Source organism: Chionomys nivalis, chromosome 4, assembly GCF_950005125.1.
Source record: "Chionomys nivalis chromosome 4, mChiNiv1.1, whole genome shotgun sequence".
In the NCBI taxonomy this organism is placed as follows: domain Eukaryota; kingdom Metazoa; phylum Chordata; class Mammalia; order Rodentia; family Cricetidae; genus Chionomys; species Chionomys nivalis.
In genome coordinates, this window is record NC_080089.1 from 49,728,136 (window position 1) to 49,744,186 (window position 16,051).

Here is a 16,051-nt window from a genome sequence, read left to right on the forward strand (position 1 = left end):
CAACATGGTGAAAACAACCAGAACAAACAAATCAAACACATGGACCATTTCACTCCGCTTCTGCCGCTTGTTCATTGTCAGCCTGCACCTAAAACACGACTGAGAGTCAACGGCTGTCAGAGAGCAAGGAATGGGGGGGGAGGAAAAAATATGCATACCAAACCCCAAACACCTTCATAAAAAAGGAATTTTGGGCTTTGCTATTTTTATTATTACTTTGCCAAACAGACTTTGTTATTAAGTTTCTCTATTTATATGAAGATATATGTAGATTTTGAATTTACAAAAACCTTAAAATCCAATAAAGCACCAGGAAATACATGTTAAAAATAAGACTGTAGAAGTGGCTTGGGGGTTAAGGACACCTGCTGCTCTTTCAAAGGACCCAGGTTGGGTTCCCAAATTCACAGGGCCACTCATTCCTGTTCTTATTTTTGTTTCAGGGATTCTGATGCCCTCTTCTGGTCTCTAGAGGCACTGCACCCATATGGTAAGCAAACATGCAGTCATAAATATAGAGCTGGGCGTGGTGGTATATCTTTAATCCCAGCACTTGGGAGGCCGACAGGCAGGCCTCTGTGAGTTCAAGACAGCCAGGGCTACAGAGTGAGTTCTTGTCTCAAACAACAACAAAAATGACACTAGAAGATTAAAGACCCATTAAAACAGAATAAAAGTGAGTCTTCATCCATGCCTCATAGTGTATAGAAAAAAAAAACTCTAAATGAATTATAAGTCCAAACCTAAAGGCTAAATATTGCTGGGCTCGGTAGCACATACATTTAATCCAAGCACTGGGCAGGCAGAGGCAGGTGCTTTCTCTAAGTTTGAGGCCTAATCTATACAGCAAGTTCTAGGCCAGCCAGGGCTACATAGTGAGACCCTGTCTTAAAACAGACAGACAAAAACTTAATGTCATCCTCCCCATTTTAAGCATGTTAAACTGCTTTCTTAAGTATTTGGAGACGGCTCAGAGAAAGCTGCCCCTGTAGAGTGCACCAGCCATGTCTTACAATCCTTCTAGTACCTTCCTTAAGCTTCTAGATCCCTAGCATGTCCTAGTACCAAAGCAGAGGGTGGCAAAAGGATTCAATTCCTAAATTTTGCTATAAAGATTCATTTAGAGCCTTCTAACCTGCTAAGCTCATTGACTCCTCTGAGCTCTGCGCAGATGTTTCCCCTGGAAAGTCTACAGATGTAAGGACTGTCCTCTGTTCTTCCGGTTGCTGCTGCATCTCCCCTATATTCCAGCTCTCCCTGGTGGGAGTTGCTGGCAGTAAAAGGATTTGATCAGGGGATGGAGAGGTGGCTCAGCGGTTAAGAGCAGTTTCAGCTCTTACAGAGGACATGGGTTTAGTTCCTACAACCCACATGGCAGCTAACAACTTCCTGTAACTCCAGTTCCAGGGATCCAATGCCCTATTCTGACTTCCATGAGCAAAAGCACACATATGGTATACAGACATATATGTAGGCAAAACACCTGCACACATTAAAGAACAAAAGACCTGGCCAAATGTTATGTGTCTGTTTTTCTCTTGTAGGCAGGATCTCATGCAATGTGGGTTGGCCTCCAATTTGCTGTATGTCAAAGATGACCTTGAACTTCTGACTCTCCTGCCTCTGCCTCTCCAGTCCTGGGATTACAGACGTGCACCACCACGTACAGTTTATGCAATACTAGGGACCAAACCCATAGCCTCATGCATGTTACACAAGCATTCTACCAAGTGAGCCATATCCTTAGTCCAGTTTTTGTTTGTTTGTTTTTGTTTTACTCCAAAGTTATATTTTCCCACCAAACTAGGTATCTTTCCATTACTGTTATGCTGGTCACAGACTGCCCAGGTCAGCCTCAAACTCATCACCCTCTGGCCTCGGCTTCCCGAGTGGCACTACGGGTGTGTGTGGCAGCAGGTCCAGCACATCAAGTCTGTTTCTGCCCTATTCCTATTCTCCTTCAGTGACGCCATCACATATCGTAGTCTGATGTCTCATCTCCTCTACGCAAGTCATGTTTCCTTTCTGTCCCATATTCCTTCTCTTTTTGTTGAAATTTTGCTAATTTACATTGCCATACTTTTAAGTTTGTGGACTCCTTGTGTAGCTGTGTTGAGCCTACTGATGCCTGTGTTGGCGACTGTTTTCATATTAATCTGTATTTTTATTTTTAACCTATTTTTTCTTTATAATTTCTGTCTCATGGTAGGATCTTTTTGTATACTGTGTGAAGATGTGTCTCTGTCCTTTCTCACCTACCAAGGCACCTTCTGATTGGTTTAATAAAGATAATAATAAGCCGGGCGATGGTGGCGCACACCTTTAATCCCAGCACTCGGGAGGCAGAGGCAGGCGGATCTCTGTGAGTTTGAGACCAGCCTGGTCTACAGAGCTAGTTCCAGGACAGGCTCCAAAGCCACAGAGAAACCCTGTCTTGAAAAACCAAAAAACAACAACAAAAAAACAAACAAAAAAGATAATAATAGCTAGGCAGGAGAGGAGAAGCAGGACTTCCAGGGAGAGAATCTGAGGCACAGGAGATTCTTCAGCCAGATGCGGAGGAAGTGGGTGTGTGGTACTGAGGAGAGGTAACGAGAGCCATGTGGCAGAATGCAGATTATTATAAATGGGTTAATTTGTTTTAAGAGCTAGTTGGGAACAAGCTAAGATAAGGCCAAGCTTTCATACTTAATAAGAAATCTTCGTGTCATTATTCAAGAGTTGGCGGTCCAAAGGGAGAACTGCTACACTTGACATCCAATATGGAGACACAAATATCCAAGCATGGGGCCAGAGAAAGCTGAGAAAAGTTCAGACATGGAGCCAAATGCGCTTCCAGGCCCGATGCTGATGCTGGCCTACAGAGGAGCAGCTCCTTTGGGAGGCCCTGCTGAGCAGCCCAGCACTGCTCTTGGTGGGATGCTACTCAGTGGGAGACTAGGGAGAAAGCCTGCAGGCCCAGCAACATTCCAGGACAGGCGGGCATGGCTCCTGGACAGTGTCCACAGGTATGAAGCTCGGCCCTCACAGAAGGGCAAGCAGTGGCTGCAACCCAGAACCAGTGGGGTAGTCTGCTGGATGGAGCCAGACACCAGCAGAGAAGGCTGCAGGTATGCAGAAAGCCAGGTCCAGACATAAAACCTCTGAATAGGTACAGTATGCTTAAAAATGTATTTAGCTAAAGAAAGAAAAAAAGTAGATATAGGCAGTCATAGAAAAATATAGCTTAGGGGCTGGAGAGATGGCTCAGAGGTTAAGAGCATTGCCTGCTCTTCCAGGGGTCCTGAGTTCGATTCCCAGCAACCACATGGTGGCTCACAACCTTCTGTAATGGGGTCTGGTGCCCTCTTCTGGCCTGCAGGTAGACACACAGACAGAATATTGTATACATAATAAATAAATAAATAAATAAATAAATAAATAAATATTTTTTTAAAAGAAAAACATAGCTTAAAATAATAAAATAAAGTCTTTAAAGGGAAAATAAAATAATATAAAAGAACAAATCATGTAAGGATGGGAAATACCATAACATAGAAAAATTGGACCCTATGCAGTTCTTTATTAACTTTAAATTTTAATTGATAATAAGCTAAAACAACAGCTACTAAAAGATATCAGATTATCGGAAAAAAAAAACTGCTGAATTAAACCAGCCTATATATTTTAAGGATGTCTTACTTTCAGAATGAAAGTCAGAAAATATGTTGTGTTGGGGGAGAAGTTATGCCTTTGTTTCTACAGGAAATGAAAAGCTATGGATTTCCTCAAAATTAATAAAGATTTGACCAGGGGAGACCTCCTGAAAATCTTGGCTACAGACATGAAGGAAGAAACCAAGAAAGACAACAAGACAGCTGACATATATTCTGATCCCTCTGCATGAGAACAGCTCTGAGTTGGATAAGATGATAAATTTTGTTGGCTACAGAGTCCTCATGACAGTTTGGTTGTGCAGTTCAAACGAACTTATAAAGTTGGAAGATACCTTTTACCTGATCAAACATAGAACAGAAAACCATCTTTAGTTGATGTGTGCACACTATACATTCCATATTTGTACTGATGAAGATATATATGGTACCTTTAAAAGTTTGTATGTTTTCAGAACAAAAGAACCAGACACCAATGAAGACAAGACAGATAGCCCAGGTGATCCAGCCTCTCAGAATGCCTCTATTGCCATTTCCTCAAAAATCTGCATCCAGGACAACTTCAAAGCAGTTACCTAAGATGGCCCAGCCTTACAGACTACTTAAGCCAGGACTTCAGTTAAGCCCTGTACTTTCCCATCACACAGAGAATAGAAGACAAATAACACAGCTAGCTCTCCCAAGACTTGACCATTATCCTAATTTTCTCAGGGTCCCCTAAATATGTCACTGCTCCTAAACAACAGGAAGCAATTTTAAGAACATAATGCCCACATTCCTGAGAGGTGAATGGGTGGTTTTTGGTTATTGGTGAGTTATGGATGTTTGTCATTGTTTAGGGTATTGGTTGCAAGTTGTTACTGGTCATGGTCAGGGAGGAAACTAAGCAAAGAAGGTTAAAGGATTTCTTTCTTTCTTTTCTTCTTTCTATCTTCCTTTCTTTGTTTCTTGTCTTTCTGTCTCTGTCTCTGTCTCTCTTTCTTTCTCTTTATTCTATTCTATCTTTCTTTCTTTTTCTTTTTTTTTTTTTTTTGATTTTCGAGACAGGGTTTCTCTGTGGTTTTGGAGCCTGTCCTGGAGCTAGCTCTTATAGACCAGACTGGTCTCAAACTCACAGAGATCCGCCTGCCTCTGCCTCCCAAGTGCTGGGATTAAAGGCGTGCGCCACCACCGCCCGGCTTATCTTTCTTTCTTATATACTGTTGGGGGAAAGAGAGTGGGGAATGAAAAGTAAGAATAGGAATGATAGGATGACGTCCGGATGGCCGAGCAGTCTAAGGCGCTGCATTCAGGAATAATTATTGAATCTACTTTTAAATTAAAAAGAAACTACTAGTCTCAAATACTTTAGATTGGTATGGATTTTTGTATATTGATACAGAGTTAAAGTTATTTTTGTTACAATATATTGCATATATGTTTTTACTCTTACTTAAAGTATTATACCTATGCAACATTCATTTTTTTAAAATGTAATATAAGATTCAAATCTTTGAAAACTATTATTACAAATTGTTTAGGATAATTAAGATAACCAAACTTGTAGTAAGGTTTTAGATATAAACAGAAATAAGCTTTATTTAGCTTCATGTATATATTTTCAAGGTTAGATGGAGATATATTTTAGACAGATATAAACACTTCAGAGTTCTACAGAATATGGCATTTAAGATGTTTTAATAACATCAGGCTTTCATGAGAGCAAGATACATCTCCACCTCACAGCACCAATCCACTTCAAAGAAGATGATGGACACCAAACACCATATGGAGTTTGTCTTAAATGTGGCCACTGGTGAAGAAACTGCCCTTGCCTTGACTGCTGACAGTATGTTGTCCACATTGGACAAGCAGGACACAAAGGAAGTCAGCTGCCAAATTTTGCCAAGACAAGGTAGGCCATCCTTCAAAATTCCTGCTTCACAGAAAAGTCAGTCAGATATTCTGGGCCTGTAATCTGAAGATGGATCCTCAATGTTACAGAGGAACCTCGGATGACTGTCCAGGCAGCCAGAATGTCTCTGCCATTTCTATAGTTTTAGAAGTTGTTTGCTCTGCACTCCCTGTTTACTCAGGTACTGTTTTCCTCTTTCTCAGGTCTCTGATGGTGTTGAAGACTGGATAGTTACAGTCTTACAGTTTTCCTTGTTAACAAATTCAGAAAAGAAACTCACAAAAGAGATGTAAAGTTTATAAAGGTTGGGAGACATAAAAGCTTAAGATATTTATCTAAGAAAATGTTTGAAGGTCTAAGAAGATATTTTTGTTGCTAATACAACATAGAAAGTGATTTAGGTACAAAACTCACCAAGATAGGGCAGATAATAGAGTACTTTCTCCAAAGTTGCCAAATACAAATGGATTGAACATTGTGAATGTAATTCTTACCAGATAATTGTTCTTACTGTATATAGTTTAATGATGATAGAAAAAGAGCCTTTTATTGGACTAAAAGTGGTGAGATGCTGAGATAAACTTTTTGTACACTGTTTGACGATGTATCTCTGTCCTTCCTCACCTGCCTAAAGCACTTTCTGATTGGTTTAATAAAGAGCTAAATGGCCAATATCTAGGCAAAAGATGATAGGAGGGACTTCCAGGGAGAGCTAGGAACTCTGGGAAAGGATCTGAGGTACAACAGGAGATTTGCCAGTCAGATGCAGAGGAAGTCGGGCTTTGGGAGACTGTAGATTAATATAAATGGGTTAAGTTATTGTTGGGTTTTCAAGACAGGATTTCTCTGTGTAGTTCTGGAGCCTGTCCTGGAACTTGCTCGGTAGGCCAGACTGACCTCAAACTCACAGAGATCTGCCTCCCAAGTGTTGGCATTAAAGGTATGCACCACCACTGCCTGGCTTGGATTAATTTAAGTTTTAAGAGCTAGTTGAGAACAAGCTTAACTGGGGCCAAGTTTTCACAATGAATAAAAAGCCCCTGTGTCACTATTTGGGAGCTGGCAGTCCGGAGAAAGATCTGCTATAGTCACATTACTAAAATCCCTCATTGGCACATTTTCATCACAACACTGAACACATTAATTCCTGGTCTCATGGGTCCAAAATCCTTGTTACACTTGGGTTTGGCTCTGTAGACTGATATGGTTCTTAGCAGTGACTTTTTTTTCTTGCTTACTTTTGGGAATCTTTCTCTCTCTCTCTCTCCCCTTATTTTGTTTTACTGTTTATCTCTATTCTATGTGTATTGGGGTTTTGCCTGCATGCATGTCTGTGTGATGGTATCAGATCCCCTGGGACTGGAGTTACGAGAGCTGTGAGCTGCCATGTGGGTGATGGGAATTAAACTCAGGTCCTCTGGAAGAACAGCCAGTGTTCTTAACCACTGAGCCATTTCTCCAGCCTAGGAATGTCTCTTAATTAAAGAAAAAATTTTGTACTTTTGTGTGTGTGGGGGATGGGAGCATGATACACAAATACGCTGAGGTGAGAAGAGAACTTGAAGAAGCCAGTTCTCTCCTTCTACCATGTAGGCTTCATTGTTTTGTTTTTGTTTGTTTGCTTTTTCTACACAGGGTTTCTTTGTGTAGCCCTGGCTGTCTTAGAACTTGCTTGGTAGACCAGGCTGGTCTTGAACTCAGATCTGCCTTTCTCTGCCTATGAGTGCTGGGATTAAAGGGCTATGCCACAAATCCTAGTTGGTCCTCACAATTTTTAAATGAACATTAGATACCCTGTGTTAAGGTAGTAGATAATCCCAGTACTCAGAAGGTCAAAGGAATAAGATCATGAGTTTGGCCACAGTGTGACTCTATACATACCTATCTATATATAGAGAGAGAGGGGAAAGGGAGGGAGAGAGAAGGAGAAAAAGAGACGAGAGAAAGAGAGAGAGAAGGAGAAAGAGACAGAGATGAGAGAAAGAGAGAGAGAGTCAGGGAGAGTAAAAACATCCCTGGAAATGGGACACTGTGTCCTCTGTGAGCACAGGAGTGGTGACAGCTAAAGGAACCTAGATAGCATCCTGGCTGAGGCTGGGACTTTGTTACTAAAGTATCTCAGAACACACCCATTTTCATGTTCCTTCAGATTTCCATTCAGGGGAAGAGTTGGCTTCCTGGAGGCTTATACCTGATAGCGTAGGTGAGGGAGACTCCTGTGACCCTGTCCCTCAGCCTGCTTCCATCCCAAGAACATGCACCTTCTAAAGATCTGTGCCTACAAGTGTCCTACTCTGCTTCATGATGGAGGCCTGTGTACTTTCCCCTCCCCGTGGCTGGAATAGACCTTCACCTCTGCCTGGTGCTGAGGCGGGGCGGGGGGAAGGGTCGCTCTCTCCAGGTATCTTTTCTTCACAATGGACAACGGTCCATATAGGGCCTTGTGGTTTTGCGGTGGAAGCGCTTCTGTCCTCTGGGCCTGCACCAACAGGGGAGGTTTTCTTTTGACTCTGTCCCCACAAACAAACGTTTTCATGCACAGAATAGAAGTCCATGGAAAAGTGTCTGCGTGTTATAAACTCTTATGTCATCGGCACCTGGGGTTCTCTGCTTAGCCTTTAACAATGTGGGGAAATCTCAGCAACATTCCTTTTATCTGTGGCCCAGTGCTCTATCACCCTTTCTGGCTTCACCACACACAAGCTGGTGCTAGCATCCTTTTGCTTTCTGGAGCAACCTGTGTTTGAGGCTTCTAGGCTGGCTAATTAACCTATGACCTCATCTCTCAGATGGGTTCAAAATTTGTGATTTTTTAGGTTAGCCAACTTTCTCTTGCTATTAATGCAGAAGGCTCTAGGTAGCTTTCTATACTCCAGGCAGAACTCAGAATTATACCTTTTTTTGGCTTTTCAAGGCAATTATACTATTTTAAGAAGTTCACATTTTCAGAATTAAGACAGAATTCATATGATGTGACACTCACCATTTTGAAAGGTGCCATTCAGTGGCAGTACATCCACGAGGCTACAAACATTCACCACCATCTAACCCCAGATATGGTCACCATCCCTGATAGAAACCTGAACTGGACAGGTAGCACTGGGGTACCTGTGTGCCCACATATACACGCGCACAGTATAAATAAACGAATGTAACAAAACATTTCTTCTTTTGTAAAAAGCAGTCATTTACCATCTCCCCTTCCTTCTTGATTTTGGCATGCGTCTAACCCAACCCTCTTTCTCTCTAATAATTTGCTTGTTCAGGACATTTCATATAAATGTATAAATGTAATATATGTCCTTTTGGGTTTTTTAAAAATATTTTTCACTTTGTGTTTGTGTGTGTGTGTGTGTGCATGCGCACGCTCCTGTGCATGTGCAAGCTAGAGGTCATGACAGATGTCTTCCTCAATCACTTTCTGCCTTACTTTTTGAGACAGGGTCTCCCCCTGAACCTGGAGCTCACAGACTGGGGGAGACTAGTTGGCCAGAAAGCGCCAGTGACCACCTGTCTCTACCTCCTCAGCACAAGATTATAGGAGTGTGTTACCATACCCAGCTTCTTACGTGAGTGCTGGGGATTTGCACTCAGGGTCTCACAGTTGTGGGGCAGGCACGTTAGCAAGTGAACTGTCCTTTCGGGTCTGGCATCTTATAGTTAGCATAATGTGTTTTTAGAGCTCATTCATGTTCTAACATGGATCAGTGCTTTATTCCTTTCTATAGCCGAATATGATCATTTCACAGTTGACAGACATTTGTGTTGACTTTTCGGATTTGAACATTTGTTTTCAATCCTTTGGGGTCTATACCTATGCTTCCTGGGATAATTCTGTGCTTAGCTTTTTGGGAAACTGTTTCCTCAGTGGCTGCAACCACAAAGCAACACAGACGAGTTCCATTTTCCCCAGTCTTTCGTTAGCACTTGTTACTTTACATTTTTTAGCCTCATATGATTTTGATTGTCATATCTAGAAATTCATTGCCATGTGAAATGTATATTTTTCTTTCCTTAGAAGTTCTATAGATCTATCTTTTACATGCATATATGGTAATAGGTCGAGATCCCATGTTGTACGATATCCGCTTGTCCTAGGTCAAATGACTATACATATATGGGTTTATAACCCACATATGAACTCTCAATTTTATTCCACTAACTTTGCTATGTTACTTTTAAAATCTGAAATAAGGGGCTGGAGAGATAGCTCAGCACTTAAAAGCATATACAAGTTCTGTTCCCAGAACCCAGGTGGCTCACAACACTCTGTAATCCAAGCTTCAAAGGATCCAAAGCCCTCTTCTGGCCTCTGCAGGCACCCACATATATGTAGTATGCACACACACATGCACGTACACAAATAAATAAAATAAATCTTAAAAAACACTGACATGCTTGTTGTTTCTCCTCATGAGTCAAGGACAGGAAAGGAATTTGGCTGAGAAAATTTGGAAAAGGAAAAGGACACAGTCAGAGTGGATGGAAGGAGTCTGGACCTGCTACCACTGCCTCAGGTATCGTGGCCCCAATAGTTTGCCGGTGATTTTCAGGTGAAGTCTCATGTAATGCTCAAATTTTTCAAGACTGTCTCCATCCAGTAACAAAGAACCTCAGACCAAGTGCCACTGATTAGCATTCTTGTCTATAGCCACACACTGGACTGTGGATTGGCAGTCCCAAGACTGCACTGCAGATATGTCTGATTTTATAGACTCTCTGTTTTTCCTCTGTTTGTTGGTTTGCATTCAGTTTGAGGAATGAATTTCAAAAGCCTTTGAACTTATGAAGAGGAACATCGCATTGCCATTCAAATCCATACCCCTGCCGCTCAGAAAAGCACAGGGATTAGACTAAAACTGCAATAGTAATCCACATACAAGAATGCTTGAAGCCACATGGAATGGAAAAGTATCCCTAAAGAGACTGTGAGACAGTCTAGTCTGGGACGAGGCCTCAAATGGCATCACAGAGCATCCGTGGCCAAGGGCTAGGAAGAGAAGGAGTCAAAGTGGGGGGGGGGGGGATTCAGAATTTGCATTCAGAGAATAGAAGGAAAGCTGATGACTCTAGTCCAGCAGACTGCGATGAGAAGCAGCAGCAAGCCTGCCTGGCTCCTCCGCGCCTGCAGTATTTCTTTGGTGGTACTATAAGGGTGCTCAAGGCGCCGGCAACAGGACATCACTGCTCAGCGCTGGAACTGATGGTGGAGACTGTTTCCATCAGACTGCTCAAGAATATTAAATGCTAGCCGGGCGATGGTGGCGCACGCCTTTAATCCCAGCACTCGGGAGGCAGAGGCAGGCGGATCTCTGTGAGTTCGAGACCAGCCTGGTCTACAGAGCTAGTTCCAGGACAGGCTCCAAAGCCACAGAGAAACCCTGTCTTGAAAAACCAAAAAAAAAAAAAAAAAAAAAGAATATTAAATGCTTTTGAAAAGACAATGGAGGGCAAGGCTTGAGATGCAGCCACTTGACTCCACAATGAGAGCGTCGCTGCAACCCAACAGTGAGGATAAATGGAATAATTGAGCAAAGCAAGAATGAGCTAGACTGGGTGGTAAAGGAAAGACAGCCAGAGAGATGGCTCAGCAGGCGAGGGAGCTTGCCGCAAAGCTGAGTTTGGTTCTGGAACCCACAGAGTAGAAGAGAAGTGACGCCTGCAAGCTGACCTCAAGCCTCTATATGTGAACTGTGGCACATGGGCGCACAAACACATACAATCAACAAATAAATGTTAAACATTTTTAAAAAAGAAATGAAAGAGAATAAGTACAGACCTGTTCAGAAGTCTGGCATAGGAGATTAAAAGAAGTCCGTAGTTAAAGGCCTTAAATAATGACCTGAACTCTCAAAAGTTTTAAGACAATCCCCAAAGAAATTGGACTCCCTGCTCCTAGAAAAAGCAGACTTTTTGTTTGTATGTGGGTCTGTGTGTGGGTGTGTGTGCACAGTATTTTAAACTAGAGTGATCTATATTTATGGGTTTTGTTTTATGGTTTACTCAGCATGAATGTTTTGAATTTTGCAGTTTCCAGATATTTCAGTCCATGTCAGCAGCATTCTCCATATGGCTGGTGGTAACAACATCATGAGTCCTCATATTCCTAGAGACAATATGACCCTTGTTTGCTCAGGAAAAAGTCATAAAAGTGAAGCACTGCACAAAAACATCTACCCAGAAACTGGGAGTGTGAAAATAACAAAATTTCTGATTAGCACAGAAACAGACACATTAATCAATGGAATCAAATTAAAGACCCAGACATAAATCCACGTGCCTGTGAATACCTGATTTTTGATAAAGAAGCCAGAAATACACACTAGAAAAAAGAAACAGCATTTTCAACAAATGGTGCAAGTCAAACTGAAGACCTGCATGTAGATAAATCCAAACAGAGCCACACTTCTCACCCTTCACAAAACTCAACTCCAAATGGATCGAGCACCTCGACATAAAACAAAATACACTGAATCTGAGAGAAGAGAAAGTGGGGAGTAGCCATGAACACGTTGGCACAAAAGACACTTCCTGAACAAAACACCAGTAGCACAGCACTAAGACTGATAAGTAATAAATAGGACCTCATGAAACTGAAAAACTTCTGTGTGGCCAAGGACACCATCTCTTGGACAAAACAGCAGGCTACAGAATGGAAGAAGATTTTCACCAACTACATATCTGATAGAACCCTAATTTCCAAAATATATAAAGAACACAAAAAACTAGATATCAAGAAAACAACCCAATTTTTTTTTGTTTGTTTTTTTGTTTTTTGTTTTTTTGAGACAGGGTTTCTCTGTGGCTTTGGAGCCTGTCCAAAAGGCGTGCGCCACCATCACCCGGCTTAAACAACTCAATTTTTAATGGGACACAAATCTATGACCAGGTGGTAGTGTTGCATGCCTTTAATCCCAACATTCAGGAAGCAGAGATAGGCTAATCTCTGTGAATTCGAGGCCAGCCTGGTCTACAGAGTGAGTTACAAGACACCTAAGACTGTAAAACAGAGAAACCCTGTCTTGGGGTGGGGGGAAGAGGGGACACAAATCTAAGCAGAGAATTCTCATGAGGAAACTCAAATGGCTCAGTGTTGCAGAATATTTGATTGCACTGTGACGCCTTGAACCAGGGGACATAACCAGCAACTAGGATTAACCATAGAGAAGCCAAGAATATGGATAGAGAGGACGCACAGGAAGGAGTAGGGAGGGATTTAGAGGTTTCATGGTCTTGTCTATCTGGGACTTGTGGAGACAGAGATGCTTGCTGGGTCTCTGGTGAAAAAAGGGAAGGTCAGTTGGTCACTCCCCCTCCACTTCTTTGATCTTTCAGGTTTTCATCCCAATATCTGATTCCTGAGTCTTTATTAGTAATAGAATAACTTAGATAAAAACAACAGCTGAGAAACACTGTAAAGAAATGTTCAACATCTTGACCATCAGGAAAATACAAATCAAAACCACCTTGAGATTTCATCTTACACCCATCAGAATGGCTAAGATCAATAAAACAATTAACAGCTCATGCTGGTAAGGATGTGGAGTACGGGGAACACTCATCCATTGCTGGTGGGGAATGCAAACTTGAACAGACACTATGGAAATCAATATGGCAGTTCCTCAGGAAGATGGGAATAGATCTACCTTAAGATCCAGCTATACCAGCATTTACCTAAAGGATGCTTCATCCTACCACAGAGACACTTGCTCAACCAGATCCATTGCTTCTCTATTCATAATAGCCAAAAATTGGAATCAACTACAGTGCTCCTCAAAAGACGAATGGATTTTAAAATACGATACATTATTTATTTATTTATACAGTATCCTGCCTGTAGGCTAGAAGAGGACACCAGATCTCATTATAGGTGGTTGTGAATCACCATGTGGTTGCTGGGAATTGAACTCAGGACCTCTGGAAGAGCAGTCAGTGCTCTTACCACTGAGCCATCTCTCCAGCCCCCAATATGATACATTTATACAATGTAGTATTACTCAGCCATTAAAAGAGTGAAATAATGAAATCCATAGGTAAACAGATGAATGATGTAGGATTCCCCTCTGTATGCTGTGACTATATTTTATTACCAGTGGTTAATAAAGAAGCTGCTTTGACTTATGACCACAGAATATTGTCAGGCTGGAAGAGCTAGAGAGTAGATAGAGTCAAAGAGATACCATGTAGCTGCTGAAGGAGGCAGATGCCATGTGGCTGCCCAAGAACAAGAGGTAACAAACCACAAGCCTCGTGGTAAAATATAAAATAATAGAAATTTAATTTAAGATATAATAGCTAACTAGAAATAGGCCTGAGCTGTTGGCCAAATAGTATTATAATTAATATAGTTTCTGTGTGCTTATTTGGGTCTGGGTGACCAAGAAACAAATGTTCAGTCTCTGTTTACAGATGGATCTAGAAAATATCATCCTGAGTGAGATATCCCAGGCCCAGAAAGACAAATATGGTGTGTATTCACTTATATTGCTGTACTGGATGGTTTTGTGTGTCAACTTGACACAAGATAGAGTCACCAGAGGAAGGAGTCTCAGCTGAGGAAATGCCTTGCTAAGATCTAGCATATGACATTTTCTCATTTAGTGATCAGTGTAAGAGGGCCCAGCCCATGGTGGATGGTGCCATTTCTGGACTGGTGGTCCTGACTTCTAAGAAAGCAGCAGACTGAGTAAACCATGAGAAGCAAGCCAGTAAGCAGCTCCCCTCCAGGGTCTCTGCATCAGCTCCTGCCTCCAGGAACCTGCGCTGTTTGAGTTCCTGTCCTGACTTCCTTCAGTGATGAACAGCAATGCTGAAGTGTAAGCCTAATAAACCCTTTCCTCCCCAGCTTGCCTTTTGATCATAGAGTTTTGTTGCAGCACAGAAACCAAAGTAAGACATGGGCATAAGTCAAACATGGTGTGTATTCACTTATATGGATGGACGTGGGGAGCTGGGACAGAAGGATCAAGCGGGGAAGAGGGGAGTGGAGGATAAGGAAGGGAATATGGAAAAAGACAGCTAAAATTAGAGCCATTTGAGAAGTAGTCTGGAAATCAAATATGAAGAAACTTTGTAAAATATTTACATTTATGAATGCAATTTAAATGGAATTATCAAATAATGGGGGAGACAGATCTCAAACTGGACATCTCTTGTTGTCAAATGAAGCTTCTAATACCAGGATTGGGTTACATCTAACTGAGTTGTTGGCCAAAGGGGTCCCATGAGAAACCCCCAAACAACCCAGGTTGTTGCCAAGTCTATAGATTGCTCTCCACAGATTGACAGCAAGGCCTCACTGCTGAAGACACACCTACACTGAATGTGGAGAAGACAAGCTGGTGCCTTCAGCCCTATGTACTAGTTAGTATCTGTGGTCCAGAAAGATGATTTGCCTGCTACCAAAAGAGAACCCAAAAAAATGAGCGGGGGGGAGAAGAGGAGGAGGAGGAGGAGAAGGAATGGAATAGGAAGAAGAAGAAGAGGAGAAGAAGGAGAAGGGGAACCAAATTTCTAGTCTAATATTCCAGACATCTTTACTTAATGATAACGAGTACTTACTTGAATTAGGGGGCCAGGATGCCCGGTATTCACTGCTTGCTTGAGTTCTGAGTGACCTGCCCCGAACCTGGAAAGTCATAACGATGTCAAGAGTTATTTATTATCAGCAGAAGGATTTACCCAAAAATTTAAAACAGGAAACAAAAATTATGTCCTCTACCACAACATACGAAATGTGACATATTTATCTTAATAGCATGTGCAGCTACAAAGGGCTCTCTAGTTTCCAGTGCTCTCCCCATGTGTTTTCTCACCCAGAGTCAGCTCCTCTTGGAGTGAGGGGAGGAGAATAAGCAGCAGGGATCCTGGGGATTCAGGAACCACAATTCCTTACACAGCTATACAGCTGCTGAGCACCAAGTTACCACACATTCCTTCCCTGGATTGTCATACCCCGTCCACAGTCAGTTCCTCTGCGATGGAAGCCCCAATGAAGCCCATCTGGAGCCTTCAGCAGGGTCTTGTTTTATCATCATCATCATCATCATCTTGATGCTGCCTTCGCATAAAGGATGGACCCACTAGACCAGGCTGCCCCAGTGGATCACCTAAACAAGACATCACAGTATTACCTTCCTTTCTTGTTTCTTCTGTGTCTCCATGACATGCAGACGCTCCATGAGGCTGGAGATGCCCTGCTCCAAGCTGTCAATGGTGTGATGCTGAGGATCGTGACCGCTGAAGCTGTTGCGCAGGCTGCGGAGAGCATCTCGGACGAGCTGGAGGTCACTGGTCTGTGGCTGAAATGACAGTGCTGGTGGGCAGGGAGCCATGCCGTATTCCCATCCCTGTCGCAACCACTGGGCTGAAGAGGACTGACGGGGAAGTTCCTAGGATAGAGGCTTGAGTTCCATAGAGGAAAATATGCCTCCCTCGATACCTACTGAGTGACTGTTAATTAACTCTAAAGATTTAAAGATTTTTTTAAAAGATTTAAAAAAAA

At 42.2% G+C, this 16,051-nt stretch overlaps 1 protein-coding gene across 6 annotated transcripts in view; it reads right to left on the reverse strand.

Annotated features, from left to right (window-relative positions):
• Positions 1-16,051, reverse strand: part of Dixdc1 (DIX domain containing 1) — an 86,963-nt gene that overhangs the window by 9,317 nt on the left and 61,595 nt on the right. For all 6 annotated transcript variants that reach the window (XM_057767051.1, XM_057767052.1, XM_057767050.1 and 3 more), the window contains 2 exons: positions 15,681-15,848; positions 15,109-15,175 (listed from right to left, as the gene is read on the reverse strand). In XM_057767051.1, the coding sequence (XP_057623034.1) occupies positions 15,109-15,175; positions 15,681-15,848 (235 nt within the window). The remainder of the gene's footprint in view (positions 1-15,108; positions 15,176-15,680; positions 15,849-16,051) is intronic.